Below are 27,939 nucleotides of genomic sequence, written 5' to 3'. Positions count from 1 at the left end.
GATACAAGAAGATTGCAATAATCCCATACAACCTATAAGATCTCCAAGGACTAAGGCTGGTCTTTATTAACAACAATAATGGCAGAAAGCCCACCTATACATGGAAGTTGAACAACGCTCTACTCAATGATAACATGATCAAGGAAGGAAGGAAGGAAAGAAGGAAGGAAGGAAGGAAGGAAGGAAGGAAGGAAGGAAGGAAGGAAAGAAGGAAAGAAGGAAAGAAGGAAGGAATTACAGACTTTTTAGAACTTAATGAAAATTAAGGCACAACATACCCAAACTTATGGGACACAATGAAAGCAGTGCTAAGAGGAAAACTCATAGCTCTGAGTGCCTGCAAAAAGAAACAGGAGACAGCATACATTACAGCTTGACAGCACACCTAAAAGCTCTAGAACAAAAAGAAGCAAATACACCCAGGAGGAGTAGAAGGCAGGAAATAAACTCAGAGCTGAAATCAACCAAGTAGAAACAAAAAGGACTATACAAACAATCAACAGAACCAAAAGCTGGTTCTTTGAGGAAAATCAACAAGATAGATAAACCCTTAGCCAGACTAACCAGAGGTCACAGTGAGAGTATCTAAATTAACAAAATAGAAATAAAAAAAATAGAATCTGAGGAAATCCAAAAAATCATCAGATCTTACTACAAAAGCCTATATTCAACAAAATTGGAAAATCTGGATGAAATGGACAATTTTCTAAACAAATACCAGGTACCAAAGTTAAATCAGGATCAGATAAACCATCTAAACAATCCGGTAACTCCTAAAGAAATTGAAGCAGTTATTAAAAGTATCCCAACCAAAAAGAGCGCAGGATCAGATAGGTTTAGTGTAAAATTCTATCAGACCTTCATAGAAGACCTCATACCAACACTGTCCAAACTATTTTACTAAAAGAAACAGAAGGAGCACTACCCAATTTCTTCTATGAAGCCACAATTTTGCTTATACCTAAACCACACAAAGACCCAACAAAGAAAGAGAACTTCAGACCATTTTTCCTTATGAATATAATGCAAAAATACTCAATAAAATTCTCACAAACAAATTCAAGAACACATCAAAATGATCATCCATCACGGTAAAGTAGGCTTCATCCCAAGGATTCAAGGATGGTTCAATATACAGAAAACCATCAATGTAATCAACTATGTAAACAAACTCAAATAACCACATGATCATTTCATTAGATGCTGAGAAAGCATTTGACAAAATTCAACACCCCTTCATGATAAAAGTTCTGGGAAGATCAGGAATTCAAGGCCCATACCTAAACATCGTAAAAGCCATATGCAGCAAACCAGTAGCCAAGATTAAACTAAATGGCGAGAAACTTGAAACAACCCCACTAAAATCAGGGACTAGACAAGGCTGCCCACTCTCTCCCTACTTATTCAATATAGTACTCGAAGTCCTAGCCAGAGCAATCAGACAACAAAAGGAGGTCAAAGGGATACAAATTGGAAAGGAAGAAGTCAAAATATCACTATTTGCAGATGATATGATAGTATATTTAAGTGATCCCCAAAGTTCCACCAGAGAACTACTAAAGCTGATAAACAACTTCAGCAAAGTGGCTGGGTATAAAATTAACTCAAATCAGTAGCCTTCCTCTACTTAAAGGATAAACAGGCTAAGAAAGAAATTAGGGAAATGATAATAGGCCATAGCCAATTTTATTTAACCAGTGTTGATTTGCAGAGTGAGAGGCCATTGCTATTCTGAGGTTGCTGATGAGAACTTGAAGCGATGAGCTCAGTTACCCAGGGAAGCATGGATTACTTGAAAGCCCCTAACCAATTCCCACTGACATCTGCTCTTCAGAGTCAGCTTGTAGGCATCTTAGATTTACCCGCCACTACCTCTCACATGTCACTCAAGTACTGTTGCTCTGCAACTGCTAGGCCTCTCCCTGCCTCTGTTCCCAACTCCTCCCCCTCCATCCTCACTTGAAGGATAAATAAATATTAAGGATTTTGGAAATTTTCTTTGACTAAGCTTTTTCTAATATGACCATTTAGGGAGGGCTAGAAGTGGCTCAGCAGTTAATAGTACTGGCTGTTTTTTCAGAGTACCCAGGTTCACCTCTCGGCATACACATGGCAGCTCACAATTGCCTCTAAACTCCTGTTCCAGGGGATCCAACATGCTCTCAGACAAAACTGACAGGCAAAACACCAATGCACATGAAATAAAAATAAAGAAATTAAAAATAAAGAAAAACAGACGCAAGAGGTTCCCAGGACCCAATGTGGATGACATTAGCAGAAATACCCAACAAAGGGGAAAGAGAACACTAGAGACTGTATCCAATGGTTACAAATGGCCTCCAGTTGAGGGATAGAAACACCCACCCATCTCAAAAATATTCACCCAGAATTGCTCCCATGTAAAGGAAATGCAGGGCCAAGGAGTGGAGAAGAGACTGAAGGAAAGGTCATCCAAAAACTGCCCTACATGGGGATCCATCCCATCTGCAGACACCAAACCCAGACATTACTGCTGATGCCAAGAAGTGCATGCTGACAGGAGCATGGTAGAGCTGTTTCCTGAGAGGCTCTGGCAGAGCCTGACAAATACAGATACAGATGCTCGCAGTCAACCACCCAAATGAGCCCAGGGACCCCAATGGAGGAGTTAGGGGAAGGACTTACGGAGCACATACCTTTGCAACATACTATTGCAACCCCATAGGAAGAACAACATTATCAACCAACCACACCCTCCAGAGCTCCCAGGGACTAACTAAACCACCAACCAAAGAGTACACATGGAGAAACCCATGGCTCCAGCTGCATATGTAACAGAGGATGGCCTTGTCTGGCATCAATGGGAGGGGAAGCCCTTGGACCTGTGAAGACTTGATGCCTCAGTGAAGGGGAATGCTAGGGCAGTGGGGCAGGAGTGGGTGGGTAGGTCGGGGAGCACCCTCATGGAGGCAGGGGATAAGGGAGTAGAATGGGGGGTTTTTGAAGGGGAAACCTGGAAATTTTAAAAAAATTAAATTAAATATGCAAAACAATATTTTAAAAGAAAAAAGTTAACCCTAGCACTCAGTAGACAGAGGCAGGTGGACCTCTGGGACATAAAGGCCAGCCTGAAGTTCCAGGACAGCCAGAGCTAGTAAGAAAACATTGTCTTGAGAAAGGAAAAAATAGAGAGAAAGAAAATTAAATATTGAGGTATGGTGACAAGAAGACTCTGTTGGAGGAAAGAAGACTGGGCATGATTACACCTACCACAAAGTGTGTCACTACAAAGCCTAAGAATCATGACCTCAGAACCATGACTTCTGCAAAAGTAACACCTGAAGGGCGGCCCACGCCACAGTGTCAGATGTAGTCAGTCCTACTAAAGTTAAAATGCTGACCACATTACTTATTTTCCTTCTTACTCAATGCATTTCCTCCTCCTGATTCATACATACAAAACTGACAGATCCATATCTATTTCCATTTCTAAAAGAGAACCAATGCTTAAAGAAAATCAAGTGAAGTTTCTTCTGCACATGCACAGTCAGGAACAGACTATGCTCCCAGGAATAGCACACCCTGGGAAATGCTACATCAAGAAGGCTGCCAGGCCTCACAGAGTGTATAGACTTTAAAAGCTTCTAAATCTATCAACAAGAAAACACAAATGAGTGTTCAAAATTTGATCTGTCTGGAGTCGTGCTTACATCAACTCATCTTAAAACAGTTAAGAATTGACTAGAAATCTCAGAACTAGATGTTAGCAATTTCCATAGCCATAAACAAAAGGAAGGATCTAACACAATTCTTAACTATAGTGTCAACAAGGGAGGGAGACATATTAGATCTTAAGATAATTTTCAAAAAAAGAAAAGTTCAGTGACTTATGGGCTTATTAACTATGATTCTAAAATAAAAAGGAATTCTGATTATGGGATTTAATGTTAAAAATTGTTTTGGTCATATATCAGCTTTTAGCACCTGAAAGCTGTGTGGCAACAAAGAGATACATGAGTAAAAGAAGAAAGTAGAAGTGTCTGCAGTCCAATAAGCTGGGTTTCCCATCTGGGAATCAGTCTCTAAGTAACTACAAGCATGGAGTCTGAGTGCCACTGAGTTGTGTACTTAGAACAGTTTAAGAACTAGGCATAGCAGCACATGTCTACAGTCTCAGCTTCCCCAGATGATCAGTTGAGCTCATGAGTTTAAGACAAGCAGAGGCAATATAGTGAAACCTTATGAAACCCCTTCTCTAAAGAAACAAGAGGTTCGAGCAGTTACACAAGCCAAAAAGAAAGAGGTCAATGAAAAGCCAAAGTAATTTGAATTGAAAAATAAATGGCATTAAAGGACACAGAGTAATGCCCTAGTGCTCTATTTTCAAATAATAATTCACAGTTTTGATTTTCTAACTGGGCTGGTGCCATACGTCTATGAATCCTAGCTCCTGGGATGCTGAGGGATTATGGGTTCAAGGCCAACAAATGTTACACAGTGAGTATAGTATGAAGCCTGCCTGGACCATATAGGGAAACCTGTCTCAGGGGCAAAGGGGGGTGGGGGATGAGAATATTCATATTTAATATATGGATGCTACATTATACAAAGAAATAGAAGTTAATTATTTAAGGGTCTCATCTTAGGATCTGAAAGGCTATAAATATACTTACTTCACAGCAAACTATCATGTTAACGAAAGGTAAATTCTAGAAACTAGTATTATACAATGCTGTTTTAAAACTGCTTGACTGCAATTTGAGTAGTAACTCATCAGGGCTGCCACTGCAGCGGAGGCTGGTGCTCTGCAAACATCACAAGCTTTTAATTCATACACAGAAAGCAGCAGCAACAAAAGAAAACCCAACCAGGTTTGCAGCAGGATATTTTATCAGCTATGACTTTTCCCTCAGAAGAAATATGAAAACCCTTAACTCCTGAGAACACAGATCTTTCCAGGGTACCCCTGACTACATTCTTCTTACACATACATCCTCTGTGATGCTGCACTGGGTGGGTAGTTATCTGTCTTTTAATCCCCAGCCACACCCTATGCAATCTCTACAGTCAAAGGAAAACTTACCTCGGCAAAATGTGTTGCTGTGCTATTGTCTGTCCGGCTTCCACCACCACCTAAGAAACTAAAGAGAAAAGCATGGTGGTGACTCTCTTCCCAGGAATGAGCCCCTCCCTTCCCAGAAGCTAAATATAGAAAGGGCAAATGAGAACAAAGCTCAATAGGGAGACCAGCTCATCCCAGCAGGACACCATGTCTGTAAGAGTATCTTAGCAAATAAAACAGTAAGAAAATGGGCATACCAAACGGCAAAATCAAATGGTTTTCAAATGAATTAAAGCTAGATCAAAAGGAAATGTAGAAAGAAGGGCCATCGAGCAGAAAGAACTCACAGCCAGTAACACAATTCAAAGTTAGCCTAGCAAAGGAAGAAAAGTAGACGTGTATCCTCAAACAGTCTAAGAAAGTAAAAATATTTCAGCATCAAACCATTTAACCAGATAGATGATCAAGATAACCAAAGTTAGTATCTTCTGGAATTACTAAATGTTTAATATAAAAGGGCCTGGTATAGATTAGCAGGTTAGAAAGAATTCAGTAAGTATTCAAAGAAGTTTGAATAGGTTATCCTATTCTTAGATTATCCTGCCCAGTCTCAGGGCTACCTCATCCATGAATCACTTCTGACCTCACCAGCCGAATATGACTCCTCCACACCCCTCTGCACTGACTCTGGTTCTAAGCTCTAGCTTGTATTATTAACAGCTAGGATTTGCCTCAACCATTTCAACCCTTTGTTCCTTTCATAAATAAAACTACAATGCCAAAAAACTGTATTTTATAATGAATACCTCACATATATACTCTATTATTTGTGAGACGTTACATAATGAATGCATTCCTCACCTTTGAAAACCTTGTGGTGGCATATCCTATACCTCTAACTCCAAAATAGAAGCTGCTGAATAGCACATGTCTAATTGACAAAATGCCTCTTTTCAAGAACCCAGAAGAACAGGAAAAAATTAAATCCCACTACCCATATGAAATTTGCAGAGAAGAAACTGGCTAACACTCCTAAAAGGGAGGAAGAACTGAGTCACAAAAACCTGCTAAAAGCTCTTCCAGCAACAAACACGAGCACACATCCTAATCATAAGCCTGTGAACTCCTGAACACCACTTCACCTTCAGGATTATAACACTTTTCCAGGCACTGCACTGCGCTCACTAAGGAAACAAGCACACCCTAGTTAGTCTAAAACCAAGGCAAATATTGTTCTTTCTACACTTGTCTCAAGCCTTACTCTGATAAGAAACCAATGGAAACTTGTGTTTACATAAGAGGTTAAAAATACTTTAAAAAAATCATTTTAATTATGCAACAAGGCACTTGTAACACCTATACTACATAAATAATTGAACACTAGATTCTATAATACATGGCTGTATAGATATTTTATTGCCCAAACCTAACAGTTCCTAAGGATCATCTTTCCTAGGTTGTGCAGTTGGTGGTTGTGGTAGTGGTGGCGGTGGTGGTGGTGTGTGTTTGTCTTGTTTTTGAGACATGGTCTGACCTCACTATGAGTTCAAACTGGCCCTGAACTCACTATGTAGCCCAAACTAGTTCTTCTGTACCTAAAAGAACTAAACACAGAGAAGACATAATAAAAAATAACAATATTCTAATAAACTTTACAAAAATTAAGAAAATTTACAAGACGTTCTCCAGCATGTGTGGGGCAGATGGAGCCCACTATCTTATATTTATATGCAAAGACTTCCTTGTATTGATTTATTTTTCTGGAACTAGTGTTACGCCTAGGGCCTCACACAGAAGAGGCAAACATGCCTACCACTGAGCTACATTTTCTTTCTTTTTTAAAAAATATCTTTTTTTAAAGATTTATTTATTATATGTGAGTACACTATTGCTGTCTTCAGACACACCAGAAGAGAGCATCAGATCCCATTACAGATGGCTGTGAGCTACCATGTGGTTGCTGCTGGGATTTGAACTCAGGACCTCTGGAAGAGCAGTCAGTGCTCTTAACCACTGAGCCATCTCTCCAGCCCCAGTAGCCACATTTTCTATTTTTACTTTTTCTTTAGCGACCAGGTCTAAATGCCCAGACTGACCTGGGAACTTTACAGCTCAGGCAAGCCTCATGATCCTATACTCATCTTGTTTCTGCCTTCTGAGTAACTAGAATTTCTGCAATGTCAGCTTCAATAACCTTTACAATTCACTATTACTCGCTGCGGTTCTAAATACTAAAGTCAGCAAATGCTTACAAATTTTATAAAAGAAAATAATAAGTAATTGCCTGTAAGACTCCAAGTCTAAGAATAAGATTTCTTCCCTCTTTAAAAACACTGACTTCACCCAGCAATGAAGGCCCACAACTTTAGTTCCAGTGCTCCAGAGGCAGGGGCAAGCAAATCTCTTTGAGTGTGAGGCCAGACTGGTCCATAGAGTAAGTTCCAGAACAGTCAGGTTTTGAGAAAAGAATAGGGGAGGGGCCTCAAAAAAAGAAAACAACAAAAACCCGACCAACTTCATTCAAACCTCGCAATATTTCCTTTTGAATGGCTGCCACCAATAGCATCTACACAGGACAGCCTTTGACTTAATCAGGCACACACATAGGGTTGAGTGAAAACTGAATCCCCAGAGTATCCAGACTAGCTAGTTACTACACCAGGTATAGCTGCACTTTGTTTAAGAGCTCTCTATGTCTAAAGAAATTTAAAATGTCTATGTTAGGAGAACATCCATTACTCATTCCCCTATACCCAGTATACTCTTTATTCAAGACATGCAGAGCACTGTATTTGAGGCAATTATAACAACACAAAAAAATCCCAAATTAGCATGCCATCTACACACTTCAAAATCTGCTGTCATGCTAATCTTACAGGCATAGTGCTGGCATTGTTATTTAAAGGCAAAACTGTCACGCCAATGTTCAAGTGTTTGTACCAAACTAGATCCCATGCCACACATTGCCCCAGAAGCTCCAACTCATTTCCACATATAATCATCAACAATTAGTACAGTAGAACTAACAGTACATACTTTAAAAGGTGTAGTTTTTCCTGGTTGTGAAGAGACCTTCAACTTTAGATTCTGCTGACAGCAATGTGAGGGAATTATGAACTGGTATAAAGCTCCAAGGTCACTCCAAGATTCACTTTAAGCAGTTTATATTTTGTCAAATGGTCAAATGCTAGAATTAAGTTATTACAGTTTTATTCACAAAAAAACAAGAAATATATTATTACTTAGAGAAAATATTTCCTCTTTTTATCAATATTAAACCTTTATCAAAGCCAAGAAAACAAACCCAAATATCAATATTACAGCAGCAAGATGGCACTCTGATAACACTAATCTTCATTTGAACAATGGACCTGGGCTCCTCAAGGCAGAGCAACAACTCAGTTTCCCTGACTAGAACATATGCCTTGTTAGCGTCCTTCTCAGAAGTCACTCCATAGCCCACCAAATATGTGCATCAGCAGTTTAACTTCCGGCAACAAAATAGTTGCCAAGAATTAATTAGTAATCCAAGAGGACCCTAAAGAAGCAAACGAAAACTCAGTTCTCTTTGATATGGTTACAGAGGTTTTCCAGGTGTGATGCAATCAGGAGCAACGGATAAAATCATATCATCACATTGATTTCCAAATTTTCTTTCCTTTCCATCTCCTGTCTTCTTCTCCTCGTGTGTGTGTGTGTGTGTGTGTGTGTGTGTGTGTGTGTGTGTGTGTGTGTGTGTGTCTACTCCCAGGAGGGTAAGCTACAAAACAAATTCCTTCCATTCCACTCAGTCAACACTAAGAGAAAACAGTTTCAGTACTAGACAGTTTGGTTTATCCATAAGCTTATACAATACCTGGAATCATCTGTCACTTCCTCAATAAAGCCTGATTCACATCTGGGACATATATATTCCTATAAAAGAAAAGAATAAGTAAATAGACGTTTTTCATTTCATTAGGAACCTAAGCATGTGACTTTAGATATCACGAAGCACAAAGGCTGATGATCAGTCAAAAGATGACTCAGAAGGTAGAGGAACTTGGCTGCTGAGCCTGATGACCTGAGTTTGACCCCAGGACCCACACAGCAGAAGAGAACGGACTTCCTGCAAATTGTCCTCTAACCTCCATACTTGTGCCATTTCATACACACACCTACACACACAATAAATAAATAAACAAAAATGTAATAAAAACTTTAAACATCTTTAAATGTACCTATTTATGTTTAAGGGTGTTTTGTTTGCACATGTGTCTGTGCAACAAGTATGTGTCAAATGCCATGGAGGTCTGAAGAACAGTGAATCCCCTGGGACTGGAGTTACTGACGGTTGTGACCCATATAGGTGCTAGACGCTGAACCCAGGCCCCTGCCAGGAGCAACATGTGCTGTTAACCATTGAGCCATCTCTCCAGCCCCATTTAAAAAAAAAAAATTAAAGCTGGTTTTAAATTGTATGTGCATGCCAGGCAAGGGTGGCACATGCCTTCAGTCCTAGCATGCAGGAGGCAGAGGCAGATAGATCTCTGAATTTGAGGCCAGCCTGGTTTCCAGAGTGAGGTCCATGAAAACCAGGGGTACACAGAAAAATGTATCTTGAAAAACAAAACAAAATGAAATGAAATGAAAAAAAAAAAGAAAGAAAAGGAAAACAACTTATACATCTGCTAATTTCCAGGCTGTTTTGTTTTTCTAGTGTACTCTGGAAATAAAGAATTCCACAAGATATTTACAAAATGGTTTCATACCTACCTAAGTGGTTCTCATTGAGAGAATAAGGGAGTATTATAGATTTGTTTCTTTGGTTGTTTCTGTTAGTTTTGTTTTTAATTGGGATGATTTGCATTTCTTTTTTTAATGTTTTTGATTTGTTTTGGAAGAATGATAGCAAAACTAGATATCTGATGTCCTGGTTAGTTTTATGTCAACTTGACACAAACTAGAGTCATCAGAGAGGAGTCTCAATTAAGAAAATACCTCTAGGGGTTGGGCTATGGGCAAGCCTATGGGGCATTTTCTTGATGGGAGAGGACCCAGCCCATTATAGGTGGTGCCGTCCCTGGGCAGGTGGTCCTGGGTTCTATAAGAAAGCAGGCTGAGCAAGCCACGGGGAACAAACCAGTAAGCAGCACCCCTCCAGGCCTCTGCATCAGCTCCTGCCTCCAGGTTCCTGCCCTGCTTGAGTTTTGGTCCTAAGAGCTCACATCTGCTGAGAGCTCCTCAGTCTTCAGCCTTTCAAATGTTCAGATTGAAGACATGAGTCACGACAAAATGGATTTCCTAATATATTTTCTGGGTAGCAGTGGTTCCATGTAAAACATAATATTCTCAGCTCTTTAAGGAATAAGAATGCAAATAACTAAGGACAGCGTGATGACTCTGCAGGTAAAGGTACTTGCCACAAGCCTTAGTTTTCTATTGCTGTGACAAAACACCATTACCTTGGCAACTTATGGAAGGAAGTATTTCACTGGGCTGCTGACTTCAAAGGGTTAGAGTCCAGGATGGCAGAGCAGAAGCATGGCAACAGGTAAAGCTGAGAGCTCACAATGATCCACAAACAGGAGGCAGAAAAAACTAACTCAAAATGGCCAGGTCTTTTGAAACTTCAACGCCAGGTAGCAGTGCTTACTTCCTCCAGCAAAGCCACATCTCCTAATTCTCCCGAAGAGCCATCAACTGGAGAGCAGGTATTCAAACACGTGACTCCACGAGAGCACTCTCATTCAAGCCACCACAGCACACAAGCTAGGCAGCCCTCAACTCCATCCCAGAAACCCATAAAAACGTGAAGGGGAACCCATTCCACAAAGAAGCGCGACCCCCACATATGTGCCCCCAATACAATAATCACAAAACAATGCTTCTTAAAGGGATTTAACCGAAACAGAGCTACTAGTTAGTTTCTGTATCTTTCAATCATAAATTTTTCTTTGAAAGAATATCAAAGTTTGGAGCTAAAAAAGAATACATCTTAGAGACTGGTCACAGTTTTTGCAAATTTTGTCTATTCAAATATACCTGAGAAAGGTGTTTTCAACTAGTTCCTTGTTCCATCTACTTTCTGAACACTAAGCTTGGTTGATCTGCTGTAGATATAGTTGTAACTATCTCAGAAAAAAGAACAGTAACTCAAATATTCAAACATTTTCTTAAAAGTGATGAAGCATTTTTTTCTCATCAATATTAATTTGATGAGGAGTCAGTCAAATCAAGAAACAGTATTATTTTGTAAAATAAGTGCCTTAACCAACACTAGACAAAGGAACAGATATTAGACTTGTCTTGAGGATCCAGGGAAGGTATTTCTAAAACAGTTCTAAGATATTAATCTATTCCACGGAGAAGAAAATTATGTATGTAGGACTGTAGTGATTAAAAAAAAGTAGCACTTGGGAGTCAGGCATGATGGCCTGTGCCTTTATTCCTAGCACCAGGGAGGCAGTAGCAGCAGGAATCACTGTGCTATATGTCTACACAGCAAGTTCCAGATGAAGCTACATAGTAAGACCTTGCCAAAAAAATAAAAGTGAAGCAATAAATAAATGAAAGAAAATAGCAGATTTGGAGGATAGAGGGTGTATTGATTTGAATATGCTTGGCCCATGGGAAGTGGCATTACTGGGAGGTGTGGCACTATTAGAGGAGGTATGGCCTTGTTAGAGGGAGTGTGTCACTGTATAGGTGGGCTTTGAGGGCTCCTAGTGCTCAAGCTCTACTCAGTATAGAAGACATCCTCCTCCTAGCTGCCTGCAGAAGAGAGTCTCCCTCTGACTTCCTTTGGATCAAGATGTAGAACTCTCAGCTTCTCTAGTAATCTTGGCTTCTCTAGTACCATGTCTGTCTGCCTGCCTGCCACCATGATGATAATAGACTGACACTGTAAGCCAGTTCCAATTAAATATTGGCCTTTTTAAGAGTTGCCTTGGGTTGGGTATTTAGCTTAGTGGTAGAGCGCTTGCCTAGCAAGCACAAGGCCCTGGGTTCGGTCCCCAGCTCCGGAAAAAAAAAGACAAAAAAAAAAAAAGAGTTGCCTTGATCACAGTGTCTGTTCACAGCAGTGGAAACCCAAACTAAGACAGAGAGGAACAGGATGAAGGCGGACACTCAGGAGATGTCTAACGGGGAACTGGATTATGGAAAACTCTGGGTTATTTATCCTGTGGATCAGGAGCTCTCAGCTCTTTCCTCCATCATTCACACTGAGGATGAGACACCTTCATAACAGGTATACTGTGAACTATTGAAAAGTAAAATGAATTGAAGTCAAATAAATCCTGAATCTCTCCTGCTCTTTTAAGCTACACTCTCCCAGGAACAGTGATTTCACTCCTTTCTCCCACTTAAAAAGTTTATGTGAATATAAATGAGGTTAATTTTAGAAACAACTTTTAAAAAGATTCAACCCAATGCCTGTAGAGACTCACTCTCCAATTCTGAGATGGGACTTCAAGGTCTGATTGTTCCAGGCTTGGGTATAACGTAACCAGTCCAGAAATGGTGTTGCAAGACTGGCTGTTCCAGGGCTGGATGCTCTAACCTGGATTTTTCCAGTCCATCTAGTGGCTCTGTGTTAGAAGATCTCTATGCATACTCACCAGGCTTACCCGATGACAATTAGAGTAGAGGTCTATGTATTCTACAGCTAAGAAGCCCTATGTGCCATGCTGCTAGTATTCTTTGGCCAACTGCTATTCTATCATCTCTTATATTTCATTGTTTGTACTACAGTTCAAAATAATACACAGTTCTTGCATTGTTAGAGGCTTAGGTGTGTCTGTCCCTAACACCTGTCACAGAACACACAACCCAGTTTGACAGAACACAGTGCTGATCTCTGCTTTTTTACCTGGGCTTTACTATCATCCTTATTTACTGTGCTCTTGTCATTTCCTGTTTTGGATCTGTTTATTTTAATTTTTTGTGCATTGGTGTTTTGCCTGCATGTATATGTGTCTGTGTGAGGGTGTCAGATCCCCTGGAACTAGAGTCACAGATGGTTGTGAGTTGCTAAGAGAATTAAACCTGGGTCCTCTGGAAGAGCAGCCAGTGCTCGTAACCAGTGAGCCATCTCTCCAGCCTAACTATATACTCCTCTTCATAGAACCAGGCAGCTATACTTTGGGACTTCAGAGCCATCCTGAATAACCAGTCTAGGAAGGGAGAAAGGAAGAGGAAAAAGATACCTCTGCATGGATAACCATGCTACAATCCACAGATCCCAACACTCCCCTCCCCCCCGCAAAAAAAAAACCCTGGGTAATAAGGAGTGCCCAAGGGAGGATGACACTGAATCTCCCTCTGAAGGGGAAACAAAATACTCATCAGAGGTGGGTGAAGAGAGGGAACTGGGTTGGAGGGGGGTGAAGGGAAACAGGGATGGCAATCGGGTGTGGGGAGATGGTGGAGAAGGGTCTGGGGGTAAGCATGGAAATCAGCGGCAAGCATTTCTGGTGACAATCTGGAGATCTGGGATGGGAGGAAGCTATGGGAGGTATATAGGGGTGACCCTAGCTGAGATTCCTACCAGCGGAGGATATGGAGACTGAAGTGACCACCTCCTGTCACCAGACAGGACTTCCAGTGGAGGGAGGGGGACATCAACCCACAAAACTTTCAACCACAGATGTGTCCTGCCTACAAGATACACAAAGACAAAGATGGAGCAGAGTCTGTGGGAAGAGCCAACCAATGACTGCCCCAGCCTGAGCCCATCCCATGTTGAAACCCAACCCCCGACACTAGTAATAATACTCTGCTAGCTTGCAGATAGGAGCCTAGCTTAACTGTCTCCTGAGAGGCTTTATCCAGGAGCAGACAGAACTAATGCAGAGACCCACAGCCAAGGTGGAGCTCAGGGAGTCTTGTGAAACAGTGGGGGATAGAATTGAGAAAGCTGCAGAGAGGATCAAGGATATCACGAGAATACCTACAGAGTTAACTGACCTGGGCTTAGGGGGCTCACAGAGACGGAACCACCAACCAAAGAGCATGCAGGGGCTGGACCCAGGCCCCCTACACATTTGTAGCAGATACGCAGCTTAGTCTTCATGTGGGTCCCCTAACAAGTGGAGCAAGGGCTATCTCTGACTCTGTTGCCTGCCATTGGATCCCCTCCTCCTACCTGGACTGATCAGTTGGGCCTGAGCAAGAGAAGATGTGCCTACCACTGCTGGGATTAGATGGGCCAGAGTGAGTGGTACCCAAGCAGGGAACGGGGAGGCTCCCCTTAAGAAGAAAGGGAGGGGGCAGCAGGGGAAGGGATTGGAGGAGAGGGAAAGGGTATAATCAGGATGTAAAGTGAATAAAAGGAAAATAAACTTTTTTCTACATTTACATTTTCTACATTTTATTTCTAAAATAAAATTTTTCTACATAAGACACCTCAGCAGATGATATTGTAAGGATGGGTATTTTCTTCCAGTCCATAAATCATAGGCATTAGTGAAGAGTCTCTACAATGCTTTAGAATAAGGTTGACTTTGGGAGAACATGCCAGATCCATTCTCATGTTATAGAGAAGATGGAGGAAAAATCAAAGAGCTGAAGTGTTTTAAAATAAAAAAGATTGTGGTGGTTTGAATGAGAATGGTCTATATAGGCCTATATATTTGAATGTTTAGTTCCTAATTGCTGGACGGTTTAGGAAAGATTAGGAGGTTTGTCTTATTGGAAAAGGTGTGCCTTTGGGGGTGAACTACAGATTTCAAAAGAACATGCCAGGCCCAGTCTCTCAGTCTGTCTGTTTCTTCCTCTGACTGTCTACAGTTTGTGCATCAGATGTAAGCTCTCAGTTACTGGTCTAGCACCATGCCTGCCTGCCGCCACCCCATTCCACCCTCCATGATGATCAGAGACTCATCCTCTGACACTATAAGCAAGTGCCCAATTAAAGGCTTCCTTTTGTAAGTTTCCCTGATCATAGGCTGTTTCATCACAGTCATAGAACAATAACTAAGACAAGGCCTCGGGTTTTAAGACTTTACTACCTAGTCCCCTTCTTGGTAACAGGAAGAAACCAGCCAATCCAGCCTATCTACCTAATCTAAGAGATACTTCACTTACTGATTTCTTCTATGATATTCTTACCATTCCTTTATGGCATGGATTACAATTTATAGTTATATTTGTTTCACAGTTTGTTAGTGTCTTTCAACACTCAACAAGCTGTTCCCTAATGTCAGGGTCCTAATTACTTTTGCTTATCCAAGGCAAAATGTCCAAGGCAAACAAGTGTTCAACACATATTTGCTGCGGCAATGTCTGTGAAATTACAAACTACACACATTACAACTACAAAAAGACAAAATACCTGGACCTTGTATGGTAATAGAAGAGGCAGTGTAGAGTAAAGGACTAAAAGATCTAAAAACTTAAGTTACGGCCTGATTATCACATGACAGTTAAAGTCTAACATTTCAAAGCTAATGCTATTAGAGATAATTACAAGGTCTAAGATATGGCTATTTCAGAAGTTTGTGTCTAAATCAGAATATCATGGGGGCTGGAGAGATGGCTCAGTGGTTAAGAGCACTGACTGCTCTTCCAGAGGTCCTGAGTTCCAATCCCAGCAACCACATGGTAGCTCACAACCATCTGTAACAGGATCTGATGCCCTCTTCTGGTGCGTCTGAAGACAGCGACAGTGTACTCACATATATAAAATAAATAAATCTTTTAAAAAAAAATCATACTTACCGTAGAAGGGGTTTAGAGATAATCTTGTTCCATAAAATAGAACAGTAAGAAGTACTACCAAACTTACTCTAGAAAGCTAATATTATTACTTTGATGCTGATTCTGATTCCACTAGAAAAATTCTTAGACCTGATACTTTTAGCAAATACCAGGATATAACATTTACAAAAAATGGTGTTTCAGTATTTTAATAATGAACTTACCAAGAATGATATTGCTTTAAAACAAAATGCTGCTCATAACATTCTCAAAAAATAAATAGGGTGGAGTTGCTGAAGAGATTGGCTCAAAGGTTAAAATCCTTGCTAGTCTTGCGGAAGACCAGGTTCAGTTTTTAGCATCCACATGGTGGCTGACAATCAACAGTTTGAAATTCCTGTTCCAGGGAACCCAACACCGCCTTCTGGCCTCTATGGGGACAGCACACACACGATGTACACACACACACACACACACACACACACACACACACACACGAAATATTCAAATACATACAATAGTCTTTAAGGCCAGACATGGTGGCATGCACCTTTAATTCCAGCACTCAAAAGAGAGGCAGGAAGATCACTTTGAATTTGGGATCAGTCTGCTCTACACAATGAGAGCCAAGTCAGCCAAGGCTACACAGTAAGACCTTATCTCAAAAATAAAAAATAGTAAGTACTTAAAAAATAACTGGGAATAAGCTTAACCAATGAAGTGAAAGTTCTATACAATGAAAACCTTAAGTCACTGAAAGAATTAAAGAAGACACAAAAAGATGGAAAGACAGCCCATGCTCACAGATTGGCAGAATACTGGGACAATAGTTACATTGCTGAAAGTGATCTATAGATTCAATGTATTTCCCGAGCAAAATTTCAATGGCCTTTTTTTTTTGGAGCTGGGTACCGAACCCAGGGCCTTGCACTTGCTAGGCAAGTACTCTACCACTGAGCTAAATCCCCAACCCTCAGTGGCCTTTTTTTAACTGGAAAAGAAATCCTAAAGTTTCTGTGGAAGTACCGAAGGTCCTAGAGAGCCAAAGCAATCCTAAGCACAAGAACAGTGTCAATGGCATCCTGACAACACAGCACAAAACTCATGCAGAGACCACTGGGGCAGAGGAAGGGCCCCTAAGAAAGCCCCCACAGTTACTGCCACCTACAATTTGAAAAGGTGTCAAAACAATACAATTGAGAAAAGACTACTGCTTCAACAAGCGGTGCGGGCAACACTAGATATGAACGTGTAGATGGATGAAACCATATTCCCATTTCTCACCCTACATAAAACTCAAATAAAAAATGATTCAAAGATCTTAATGTAAGATCTGAAATTCTAAAACTGATAAGGAGAACACAGGCAAAATAGTCCAAGACACAGGGGCACAGGCAAGAATTTTGTGAAAAAGTTACCACCTGTAAAGAAAATAATCCCCAAAATTAGATGGGGATACACGAAATATAAAAGCTTCTGAACAACAGAAGAAATAACTCATCAAAGTAAAATAGGAGCCTGTGAAATAAGAGAAAAAAAAATCTTTGCCAACTACATATCTGACAGAATTAACATCTAGATTCTATAAAGAACTAAAATTAAAAAATTAAACACCAAAAAATTCCCCAAATTATCTAATGAATAACTAAATTGAATACCAGTTCTCAAAAAAAGAAAGGAAGGGAGGAAGGAAGGAAGAGACAGACAGACAAACCAATGTTAGAAAAATATGTTCAATATCCTTAGCCTTTGGGAAAACCCATATCAGAACTACACTGATTTCATCTTACCCCAATCAGAGGGAATATCATCAAGAAAATAGAGGATGTGAGATGGTTCAGTGGGTAGCCCGACCCCTAAAAGTCTGAGATTGATCCCCAGGTCCCACATGGTGAAAGCAGAAAACCAACTCAAACTTGGAAAGAAAACAAATTTTCGTAAGAGAGATTCTATGTGGGAAAAAGAAAAAAGGAAAGAAATCCTTACACAGTGTTGGTGGGAAAGCAGCATGCAGTTTCCTCAAAACACTAAAATTAAAACTACCATGGGATTCAGTTCTACCAATCTGTCAGATATACTCAAAGGAATCCAAATCACACAATTGTACATCTCTGTTTATTGCTGACACAACAGCTGAGCTACTCAACCATAAAAAAAAGGAGGCAATCATGTAATTTTCAGGAAAGTAGACGGAACGAGAGATCATCTTGCTAAAGTGAAATAAACTAGACGCAGAAAGACAAATACCACATTTTTCTCTCATATTTGTAACACAGACGACTATATACCGATATGTGTGTATGTGTGTGTGTGTGTGTACACATACACACTAATAATAATAACAATAATAATAAAGTAACAATAAAGACATTATGGTACATGCCTTTAATCCCCATACTCAGGACGCAGATTTCTCTGTGAATTTACCAGCCTGGTCTACATAAAGAGCTCCAGGCCAACCAGGGGAACACAGTGAGACCATGTCACAAAAAAAAAAAAAAGTAAATTTCTAAAAATAAAAATAAAATTTCATTGAAACCTACTATTTGGAGCAGCAGCAAATGGCTCATGGGGTAGAAGCAATTGCTGCTAAGCCTAAAAACCTGTTTGGTTCCCTAGAACAAATATGGTAGAAGAAGAGAATCATATCTGATAAATTGTCCTCTGACTTCCACACATAGGCCATGGTACACAGGTAAACGCACATACAAATGTAATGAAACCTATTATTTTGCATGCCAAATAAAAAGCTAGTAATGAAAGATACCTAGTACTAGATATACTCAACTATTTCAGATGTTCATTAGTTATTTAATATAAAACCATAATCAAGCAGAAATACTTCTCACCATTCATAATCTAAATGAGGAACAGCTCTCTACATATAGCTTAGCCTTAATGTTTACCCAGTTATAATGGTTGATGTTAGCCATAGGTGCCGCATTAGAAAGAGAGGCTCACCAAGATGCTCTTTCTGAAGGAGCAGAGGGGTTGGTTCAACCTTCTTGGGAAAAAGACTGACCCCAAACTAGGTGACTCCAGTTACTTTTATTCATTCATTACAGAAGATTAATTGGGGAAAGGTTCCAACTACCAAAGCCATCTTGCCCTTCCAATCCAAGAGAGCAGAAAACCCACACAAATCTTAGTTCCTTTTGACCATAGCTAGCCATAATAAAAAATAAGAACTCCAAATTTGCCAGGAGTGCCAGGACCAAGGTTGGTACAGCTGCAAGCTCTCATGTAGCACCAAGTGCAGACTATCCAAGGAGACAACATTTCTTCAAGGTTCAAACAGTCAAACAATTTCTCAGCCTCTACTGACTGACCCAAGCATAGCAAAGGCTTTGCTGAAACATTTCACTCAAAGCCGTACACAAAGGCTTCACTTTACATGTCACTACACAGTTATAAGAACATCACAGGAGGGCTGGAGAGATGTCTCAGTGGTTAGGAGCACTGACTGTTCTTTCAGAGGTCCTGAGTTCAAATCCCAGCAACTACATGGTGGCTCAAACCATCTGTAATGGGATCTGATGCCCTCTTCTGGTGTGTCTGAAGACAGATACACCAGATATAATAAATAAATAAATCTTAAAGAACATCACAGGAGAACACGGGACTCCAGCAAGGGAAGGAATAAGAAAATTTGAATGCACTATTTTCCTTTGCCTCCAACCTTTAGGGATCAGTTATCAAAATATAAAACATTTGACAAGACCTATTTATGCCAAGTCCTATATTGTGAAACTTCCATACTCTTGAACATAAACAAGTTTGTATCAAGTATTCAGTATATCAGTATAGAATTATGTCTACATTAGCAACTCGAAATGGTTTCTTATATCCAAATAAAAGGCCTACTTTCCATCCAGTCTGACAAGCTGAGATCATAAATCACAGCTCCTAAGCAATATCTGCCATAATTCCAAACCAAGAGACAGCTGTGGTCAAAGACCCTGCTCTGCTGTGGAGTCTGGTCCCATGCTCCCTTTCAGGACAGGCCATATTTCCCTTTTCAAGAGTATCAACTGACAGGGTTGGAGAGAGGACTCACGAGCTAAGAGCTCTCACTGCTCTTCCAAGAACCAGAGTTCTACCTCCAGCACTGTGTCAGGCAGTTCCCAACCACCTGTAGCTCCAGTTCCATACCGGATACCTTCCTCTGGTCTTGAAGGACACAAACATACACATTATTAAAGTGAAATAAATCATATTTTTTAATTTAAAAAAGGTGCATCAGCTGAATTCCAAAACAAAACAAAGAGCTTCTGCATTCTGTCCCCAGCTCCACCAGTCCTAAGGGAACAGTAAAGAAATGTTTCAACAACATAAACATCTTCCAGACACTGTTTCTCCCAATCCTCTCTCAGAAAAAAATACTAAACTTCTTTCTCATTCTTGCATCCAATCACTTATTTAAATTTTTTTTAAAAAATGGACATGGTGTCTCATGCCTGTAATCCCAGCACTTGGGAGGCTGAGGCAAGAGGACTACCACAAGTCTGAGGCTAGCCTGGATTAATAGAGTGAGATTCGACATCAAAAAATAAAAAGCCAAAGTTCCAAGTAAGCACTTTGAAAACAGTTCTCTGAATTGAAGACATCTTAAAAGAAGCTGTTCTTTTAGCTACACCTAAGGAAAACCAAGCAACCTGAGAGGCTAGAGTACGGGGCAGTAGAAGACAGAACTCTTCCTGCTGGATGTGAGGCCCTTAGTGGGAAACAAGACAATTTGAGTAATTTTATTTCTTCATTCCACATCATGACTGAACACTGACATGAGGGACTCCAAACAAGACAGTACACTCACCCAACCTCCTTTACCTCACTGTGTCCAAAGACAGAAAAGCAGGTCAAAGGATAAAGTGTTACTGTGAAAGACCCCAGCTTAGCAGCAGTAACGCCATTTTGCAAGGCTGTACTTAAGATGACTGGTTCAGGGAAAAGTTAGAACACTGAGTACACAGCGGCTGCCAAGCAGGATGTGTTTGGTTGAAGGCCTGGCAACAGGACGACTTCGGTTGAGCACCTGACAATGAAAAAAAGCCCCGGGAGAGGTCCCACACCCTGGTGGGGGGCCGAGTCAGTCGTTATGTTCCAAGAAGGTAGCTAAGAAACTTGCCCCCGGGCTGAACCCTTGGGGGGCCGAGTCAGCCGTTATGTTTCAGGAAGGTAGCTAGGAAACTTGCCCCCGGGCTAAACCCTTGCCATATTAGAATCCACCAATTATATCCCTGTAACCATGCATCTGCTTCTGTATGCTTGCTTCTGCTCCCCAAAATCCTATAAAAGCCCATCCTTGGTTCTGTGGGGCGCGCCAGTCCCCCGAGTGACTGAAGCGCCCGCAGGTGCCTGTGCCTGTGTATCCCGACAATAAACCAAATCCTCTTGCTGATTGCATCCTGTGGTGTCTCGGTCTGGTCTTTGGAGTTAGAGGGTCTCCATCCCGAGGGAAAGTTCTCCCTGAGAGCTTTTCATTTGGTGCGTTGGCCGGGAAAGGAGATCCTCCACCCAGGGACCACCGACCACCCACTGGGAGGTAAGCCGGCCGGCGTCTGTCTGTCTGTCTGATTTTGTCTCGTTCTGCCTTATTCTGTCTGTTCTGTGGGCGCTCAGCCAAGTCTGTTCTGTGAGCGCTCAGCCAGGTTCTGTGAGCACTCAGCCAGGTCTGTTCTGTGAGCGCTCAGCCAGGTCTGTTCTGTGAGCGCTCAGCCAGGTCTGTTCTGTGAGTGCTCAGCCAGGTTGTTTGGAATTTGGGCGGGACGAAGAAGGAGCTGACGAGCTCGGACTTCTCGCCCCGCAGCCCTGGAAGACGTTCCAAGGGTGCTAGGGGCCCGACTTTTCGGGCCCCAATCTGGGAGAGGAGAAAGATCCGGACTAACGGCACCTCTGTCTGTCTTTCAGAGGGCCCCGGACCTTTGCCACCTCCATCTGAGAAAGATCCGGACTAACGGCACTCTGTCTGTATTTTTGGCTTTCAGAGGGCCCCGGACTTTTGCCACCTCTATCTGCTGTTGTTTGTTTGACTGTTGGTGTTGTTTGTTTTCTCTGTGTTCTAATCTTCCTTAGAACTAACATGGGACAGTCACTAACAACGCCCCTAAGTCTCACTCTTGATCATTGGAAAGACGTCCACGACCGGGCACACAACCAGTCCGTCGAGGTTAAAAAAGGAAAATGGCAGACTCTCTGCACATCCGAGTGGCCCACCTTCGGAGCCGGATGGCCAGTGAATGGCACATTTAATAAGATCATTATTTTACAGGTTAAAGATCGGGTCGTCCACGGACATCCTGACCAGGTTTCTTATATTATCACTTGAGAGAGTCTCGCCTTAACCACCCCCCCCCCCGGGCGGAACCCTTCGTGGACCCGAATTGGCCTCCCCTCAACCCCCAGCCTGTCCCCTCGGCCCCGTCCGGTCCGCCGGCCACGTCTTCCTCTCTCTACCTTTGTGAAATCAGAGCCTTCTAAGAAACCTGTCCTCCCGGCAGACCCAAACTCCCCTCTCATAGATCTTCTCTCTGACAGGCCCGGCTGAAATGGAGGAGGCAGAGCCGCCGGCCAGATCAGTTGCCGGGCCACAGTCTGATAAGGGTTTCTCCCCTGTCGCAGGGAGATTGCGCAATAAGCGCGAGGTGATGCCAGATTCAACCTCCCAGGCTTTCCCACTTAGACAGGGAACCGGTGGCCAGACCCAATACTGGCCGTTTTCAGCAGCTGACATTTACAATTGGAAACAACACAACCCTTCTTTCTCCAAAGATCCGGTGGCACTCACCGACCTAATAGAATCTGTTTTACTTACCCACCAGCCTACTTGGGATGACTGCCAACAGCTCTTACAGGCCCTCTTAACCTCAGAAAAAAAAAAACAAAGAGTGTTCCTAGAGGCCAGAAAGCATGTTCTGGGAGATGATGGGCGTCCCACCCAGCTGCCTGAAAAAATTGATGCTGCATTCCCACTTAAGAGACCAAACTGGGATTTTAATACAGCTGAAGGTAAGGGACACCTACGCCTTTATCGCCAGTTGCTTCTAGCGGGTCTCCAAGGGGCTATATGACGCCCTACTAATTTGGCTCAGGTAAAACAGGTATTACAGGAAGCAGGGGAAACTCCCTCCGCCTTTCTAGAGAGACTTAAGGAGGCCTACCGTATGTACACTCACTATGATCCAGATGACCCAGGACAAATGACGAGTGTCTCTATGTCCTTCATCTGGTAGGCTGCTCCAGATATCAAGACTAAGTTACAGAGGTTAAAAAATTTACAGGGCTATACATTACAGGATTTACTTAAAGAAGCTGAAAAGATTTTTAATAAGAGAGAGAATTGAGACAAATCTTGGCCGCCGTAGTTCAGGGCCAAGAAAGGAAGGGAGATAGGGGGGAGCTCGAAAGGGGCTGAAGCTGGATAAAGATCAATGTGCCTATTACAAAGAGAAAGGGCACTGGGCCAGAGAGTGCCCCAAGAAGCCTGGCGGACCCCGAAAGCCTCGACCACGAACCTCCCTCTTGGCTCTAGATAAAGATTAGGGAGGTCAGGGCCAGGAGCCCCCCCCTGAGCCCAGGGTAACGCTTAAAGTTGGGGGGCAGCCGGTTACTTTCCTGGTAGACACAGGAGCCCAGCATTCAGTCCTCACCCAAGCTTCAGGACAACTCAGCGACCGGACGGCCTGGGTACAAAGAGCTACTGGTGAGAAACAATACCGATGGACTACGGACCGCCGGGTTCAGCTGGCTACTGGTAAGGTGACCCATTCCTTCTTACATGTTCCAGACTGCCCGTACCCTCTGCTGGGCCGTGATCTGCTCACCAAACTAAAAGCACAAATTCATTTTGAGGAAGGAGGGGCCCAAATAACTGGCCCCCACGGAACTCCCCTTCAAGTTCTAACCCTATAAACCGGGACAGGACACTGGCTTGGGCAGAGACTGGTGGGATGGGGTTGGCGCTCCAACAGCCCCCCTTAATTACAACTCCAGTCTCCATAAAACAATACCCCCTGTCATATGAAGCTTATCAAGGTATAAGGCCTCACATTACGAGGCTTCTAGATCAAGACATCCTAATCCCCTGCCGGTCACCTTGAAATACGCCTCTTCTGCCTGTTAAGAAACCCGGCACTGGAGATTATAGGCCAGTACAAGACTTGAGAAAGGTCAACAAGAGGATAGAAGATATTCATCCGACTGTTCCAAACCCTTACAATTTGCTCAGTAACTGTTCATCGATGAGAAACAGGGGTATGCTAAAGGGGTCCTAACACAAAGGTTGGGACTCTGAAAACGCCCTGTGGCCTACCTGTCTAAGAAATTGGACCCTGTGGCCTCCGGCTGGCCACCGTGCCTAAAGATGGTGGCTGCTATTGCTGTCCTGATCAAGGACGCTGGAAAATTGACTTTGGGACAGCCACTCACCATCCTAGCACCCCACGCAGTGGAGGCCTTGGTAAAGCAGCCCCCAGACCGCTGGCTCTCTAATTCTCACACCAAGCCTTGTTACTGGATGCAGAACGGGTTCAGTTTGGGCCCGTAGTCGCCCTCAATCCTGCCACCTTGCTTCCTCTACCAGAGGAGGCAAAACAGCAGGACTGCCTACAAATCCTCGCAGAAGTACATGGAACCAGGCCGGACCTATTGGACCAGCCTCTTCAGAATGCTGACCACACATGGTACACGGATGACAACAGCTTCTTGGCAGAGGGAGAGCGAAAGGCTGGAGCTGCGGTCACTACGGAGGACAAAGTGATTTGGGCGAAAGCCCTGCCTGCTGGTACCTCCGCACAACGGGCTGAACTCATCGCCTTGACTCAGGCGTTCAAGATGACAAAAGGTAAGAGGCTAAATATATATACAGACAGCCGTTATGCCTTTGCCACGGCACACATCCACGGGGAGATCTACCGGAGGCGGGGGCTGCTCACATCTGAGGGTAAAGATATTAAAAATAAGGCTAAAATTCTGGCCCTCTTAGAAGCCCTATTCTTGCCCAAAAGACTGAGTATTATACATTGTCCAGGACACCAGAAAGGACACAACCCAGAGGCACGAAGAAACCGGCTGGCCGATGCCACGGCGTGAGAAGCGGCCATGAACAAACAAATCTTGCCCTTAAATAGCCCAGACCAACCCACGCCCCCACCAGTGGGACAAACCAGTTGGGTTTATGCCCATGAGGACATAGAGCTCCTAGAAAAAATGGGGGCCATCTACCACCCTCAACTAAAACAGTGGGTCTACAAAGAAAAGACAGTTATGCCAATAAAAATGACTTTTGAATTGATCTCCTTTTTACATAAATTAACCCATTTGGGGTTTAAGAAGATAAAAACCTTACTAGATCGGGAAGAGATAAATCTGTGTTTTTTTTTAAAATCGGGACAAAGCGATACAAAAGGTGACTGAGAGTTACAAAGCATGCGCTCAGGTTAACCCGGAAAGGACCATGATTAGACAAGGAGTTCGTCCTAGGGGACACCGTCCCGACATCCATTGAGAAATTGATTTTACTAAAATTAAACCAGGTATATATGGATACAAGTATCTCCTAGTGTTTGTAGACACCTTCTCAGGATGGGTCAAAGCCTTCCCCACGAAGCACGAGACTACAAAAATGGTCACCAAGAAGCTCCTCGAGGAAATCTTTCCCAGGTATGACATGCCTCAAGCGTTGGGGTCAGACAACGGGCCCGCTTTCGTCTCCCAAGTAAGTCAGTTGGTGGCCAAATTGCTGGGGATTGATTGGAAATTACATTGTGCCTATAGACCCCAGAGTTCAGGTCAGGTAGAACACATGAATAGAACAATTAAGGAGACTTTATCCAAACATACGCTTGCAACTGGCTCAAAGGATTGGGTGGCCCTCCTTCCCCTAGTTCTATATCGGGCCCGGAATACCCCGGGCCCCCATGGTCTAACTCCTTTTGAAATAATATATAGAACACCACCCCCATTTGTCCATTTCTTTGATTCAAACATTGCTGATTTTGCTGACAGCCCTTCTCTGAGGGCCCATTTACAGGCCCTACAGATTGTGCAGAGAGACGTCTGGAGACCTTTGGCCGCTGCTTACCAGGACAAGCTTGAACATCCGGTGGTGCCACACCTGTTCCAGATTGGAGACACCGTGTGGGTGCACAGACACCAGACCAAGAATCTCGAGCCACGGTGGAAAGGACCCTACACCGTCCTCCTGACTACCCTGACCGCCCTAAAGGTAGACGGAGTCTCGGCTTAGATCCACGCACCACACCTCAAGGCAGTCCGGTCTGAGGAATTGACTAATCACAACACTACACCCCAGACATGGAGAGTTCAGCGCACTCCAAACCCCTTAAAGTTAAAACTCCTACGTGGCTCCTCCTAGCCCTTTTGTGGCCTAGAGTCAGTGGGGGAATAAGCCCCCACCAGACAGAAATTTCTTGACCAAGTCGAGTGAAAGATTTCACTCAAAGTTAACAAAAAAAATGGGGGAATGAAAGACCCCAGCTTAGCAGCAGTAACGCCATTTTGCAAGGCTGTACTTAAGATGACTGGTTCAGGGAAAAGTTAGAACACTGAGTACACAGCGGCTGCCAAGCAGGATGTGTTTGGTTGAAGGCCTGGCAACAGGACGACTTCGGTTGAGCACCTGACAATGAAAAAAAGCCCCGGGAGAGGTCCCACACCCTGGTGGGGGGCCGAGTCAGTCGTTATGTTCCAAGAAGGTAGCTAAGAAACTTGCCCCCGGGCTGAACCCTTGGGGGGCCGAGTCAGCCGTTATGTTTCAGGAAGGTAGCTAGGAAACTTGCCCCCGGGCTAAACCCTTGCCATATTAGAATCCACCAATTATATCCCTGTAACCATGCATCTGCTTCTGTATGCTTGCTTCTGCTCCCCAAAATCCTATAAAAGCCCATCCTTGGTTCTGTGGGGCGCGCCAGTCCCCCGAGTGACTGAAGCGCCCGCAGGTGCCTGTGCCTGTGTATCCCGACAATAAACCAAATCCTCTTGCTGATTGCATCCTGTGGTGTCTCGGTCTGGTCTTTGGAGTTAGAGGGTCTCCATCCCGAGGGAAAGTTCTCCCTGAGAGCTTTTCAACTGGACACAAGCTGGGCTGGTAAGAATTAATCAAAGAAAGGCGAAACAACAACAACCAGGCAGGGTGACACACATCTCTAGCTCCAGCACGTGAGGTTAAAGGGGCAGGCCTGAGAGAAAGATGGATCCGTTAGTAAAGTATAGGAGCTGACTTCAAGCATTCAGAGAGAGAGAGAGAGAGAGAGAGAGAGAGAGAGAGAGAGATAGTGCTGGGAAGACAGAGACAGGAGGATAGGAGGATTTCTGGTGCTGGCCTCTATCATATGAACACACACACACACACACACACACACACACACACACACCCTAGAAAAAGTTAACCTCATATAACACAACATAGCCACGTGAGTGAGTACATGTGCCCTGGTGTCCATGTGAAGGTCAGAGGACAACTTTGTGGGGTCAGTCTCTCCATCCACCTTTACTCAGTGTAGTGGTTCTTCCTGGTTATCAGCTTGACTATATCTGAAATGAACTACAATCCAGAAATGGAGGGCACACATGTGATCCTGATCTTGAGGCTGGAGGGCTCAGGCTTCTGGCCTGGATTTTGACAAGGAGATCTTGAGGCAAAATGGCCATAAAAAGCTTAAGCCCAGGCAAGGCAGGACATACCTTTAATCCCAGAAGACTGAAGCAAGCAGATTTCTGAGTTCAAGGTCAGCCTGAGACAAAAGAAGTTCCAAATCCAGGCTGATAGTATAAGGATAGTACGCACCTTTAATCTGGGCCACACCTTCTCCTGAAAACCTACATAAGGACACTGGAGAAAGAAGTCTGTCTGCCTGCCTGCTTACACTTGCCATTGCCAACTGTCTGCTGAAGCCTACCTCTTCAGGATCCCAGCTTATACAGAAGACCAACTGAAACAGCCTCATGGAACTAAACAACTACTAGATTCTTGGACTTCCCATTCACAGCTGCCCATTGTTGGGTTAGATGGACTAAGAGCTGTAAGTCATTACAATAAATTCCCTTCATAGATAAAGACATTCCATAAATTCTTTGACTCTAGAGAACCCTCACTAATACACACGAGTTTTCCAGAACAAACTCAGGTTTTTGGGTTGACTCAGCAAGTGCCACAAAGCCACCTCCCCATCCCCAAGAGTTAATTACAATGTTTTTGCTTA

The 27,939-nt window shown here is 43.0% G+C and overlaps 1 protein-coding gene and 1 long non-coding RNA gene across 3 annotated transcripts in view; one reads left to right on the top strand and one right to left on the bottom strand.

The window, feature by feature from the left end:
- Positions 1–27,939, bottom strand: part of Rnf115 (ring finger protein 115) — a 73,780-nt gene that overhangs the window by 22,313 nt on the left and 23,528 nt on the right. Inside the window, 2 exon segments of one of the 2 annotated variants that reach the window (NM_001108560.2) lie at positions 5,063–5,120; positions 8,898–8,956. In NM_001108560.2, the coding sequence (NP_001102030.2) occupies positions 5,063–5,120; positions 8,898–8,956 (117 nt within the window). 2 annotated transcript variants of the gene reach the window in all.
- Positions 25,142–26,728, top strand: LOC148006729 (uncharacterized). The gene is made up of 2 exons (XR_015676581.1): positions 25,142–25,378; positions 25,724–26,728. It is a non-coding gene; the product is annotated as an uncharacterized LOC148006729 (long non-coding RNA).

This window comes from Rattus norvegicus, chromosome 2, assembly GCF_021556685.1.
Source record: "Rattus norvegicus strain SHRSP/BbbUtx chromosome 2, alternate assembly SHRSP_T2T, whole genome shotgun sequence".
NCBI lineage: Eukaryota > Metazoa > Chordata > Mammalia > Rodentia > Muridae > Rattus > Rattus norvegicus.
The sequence above is the reverse complement of the archived record's forward strand: the minus strand, read 5'-3'. Positions and strand labels throughout refer to the sequence as shown.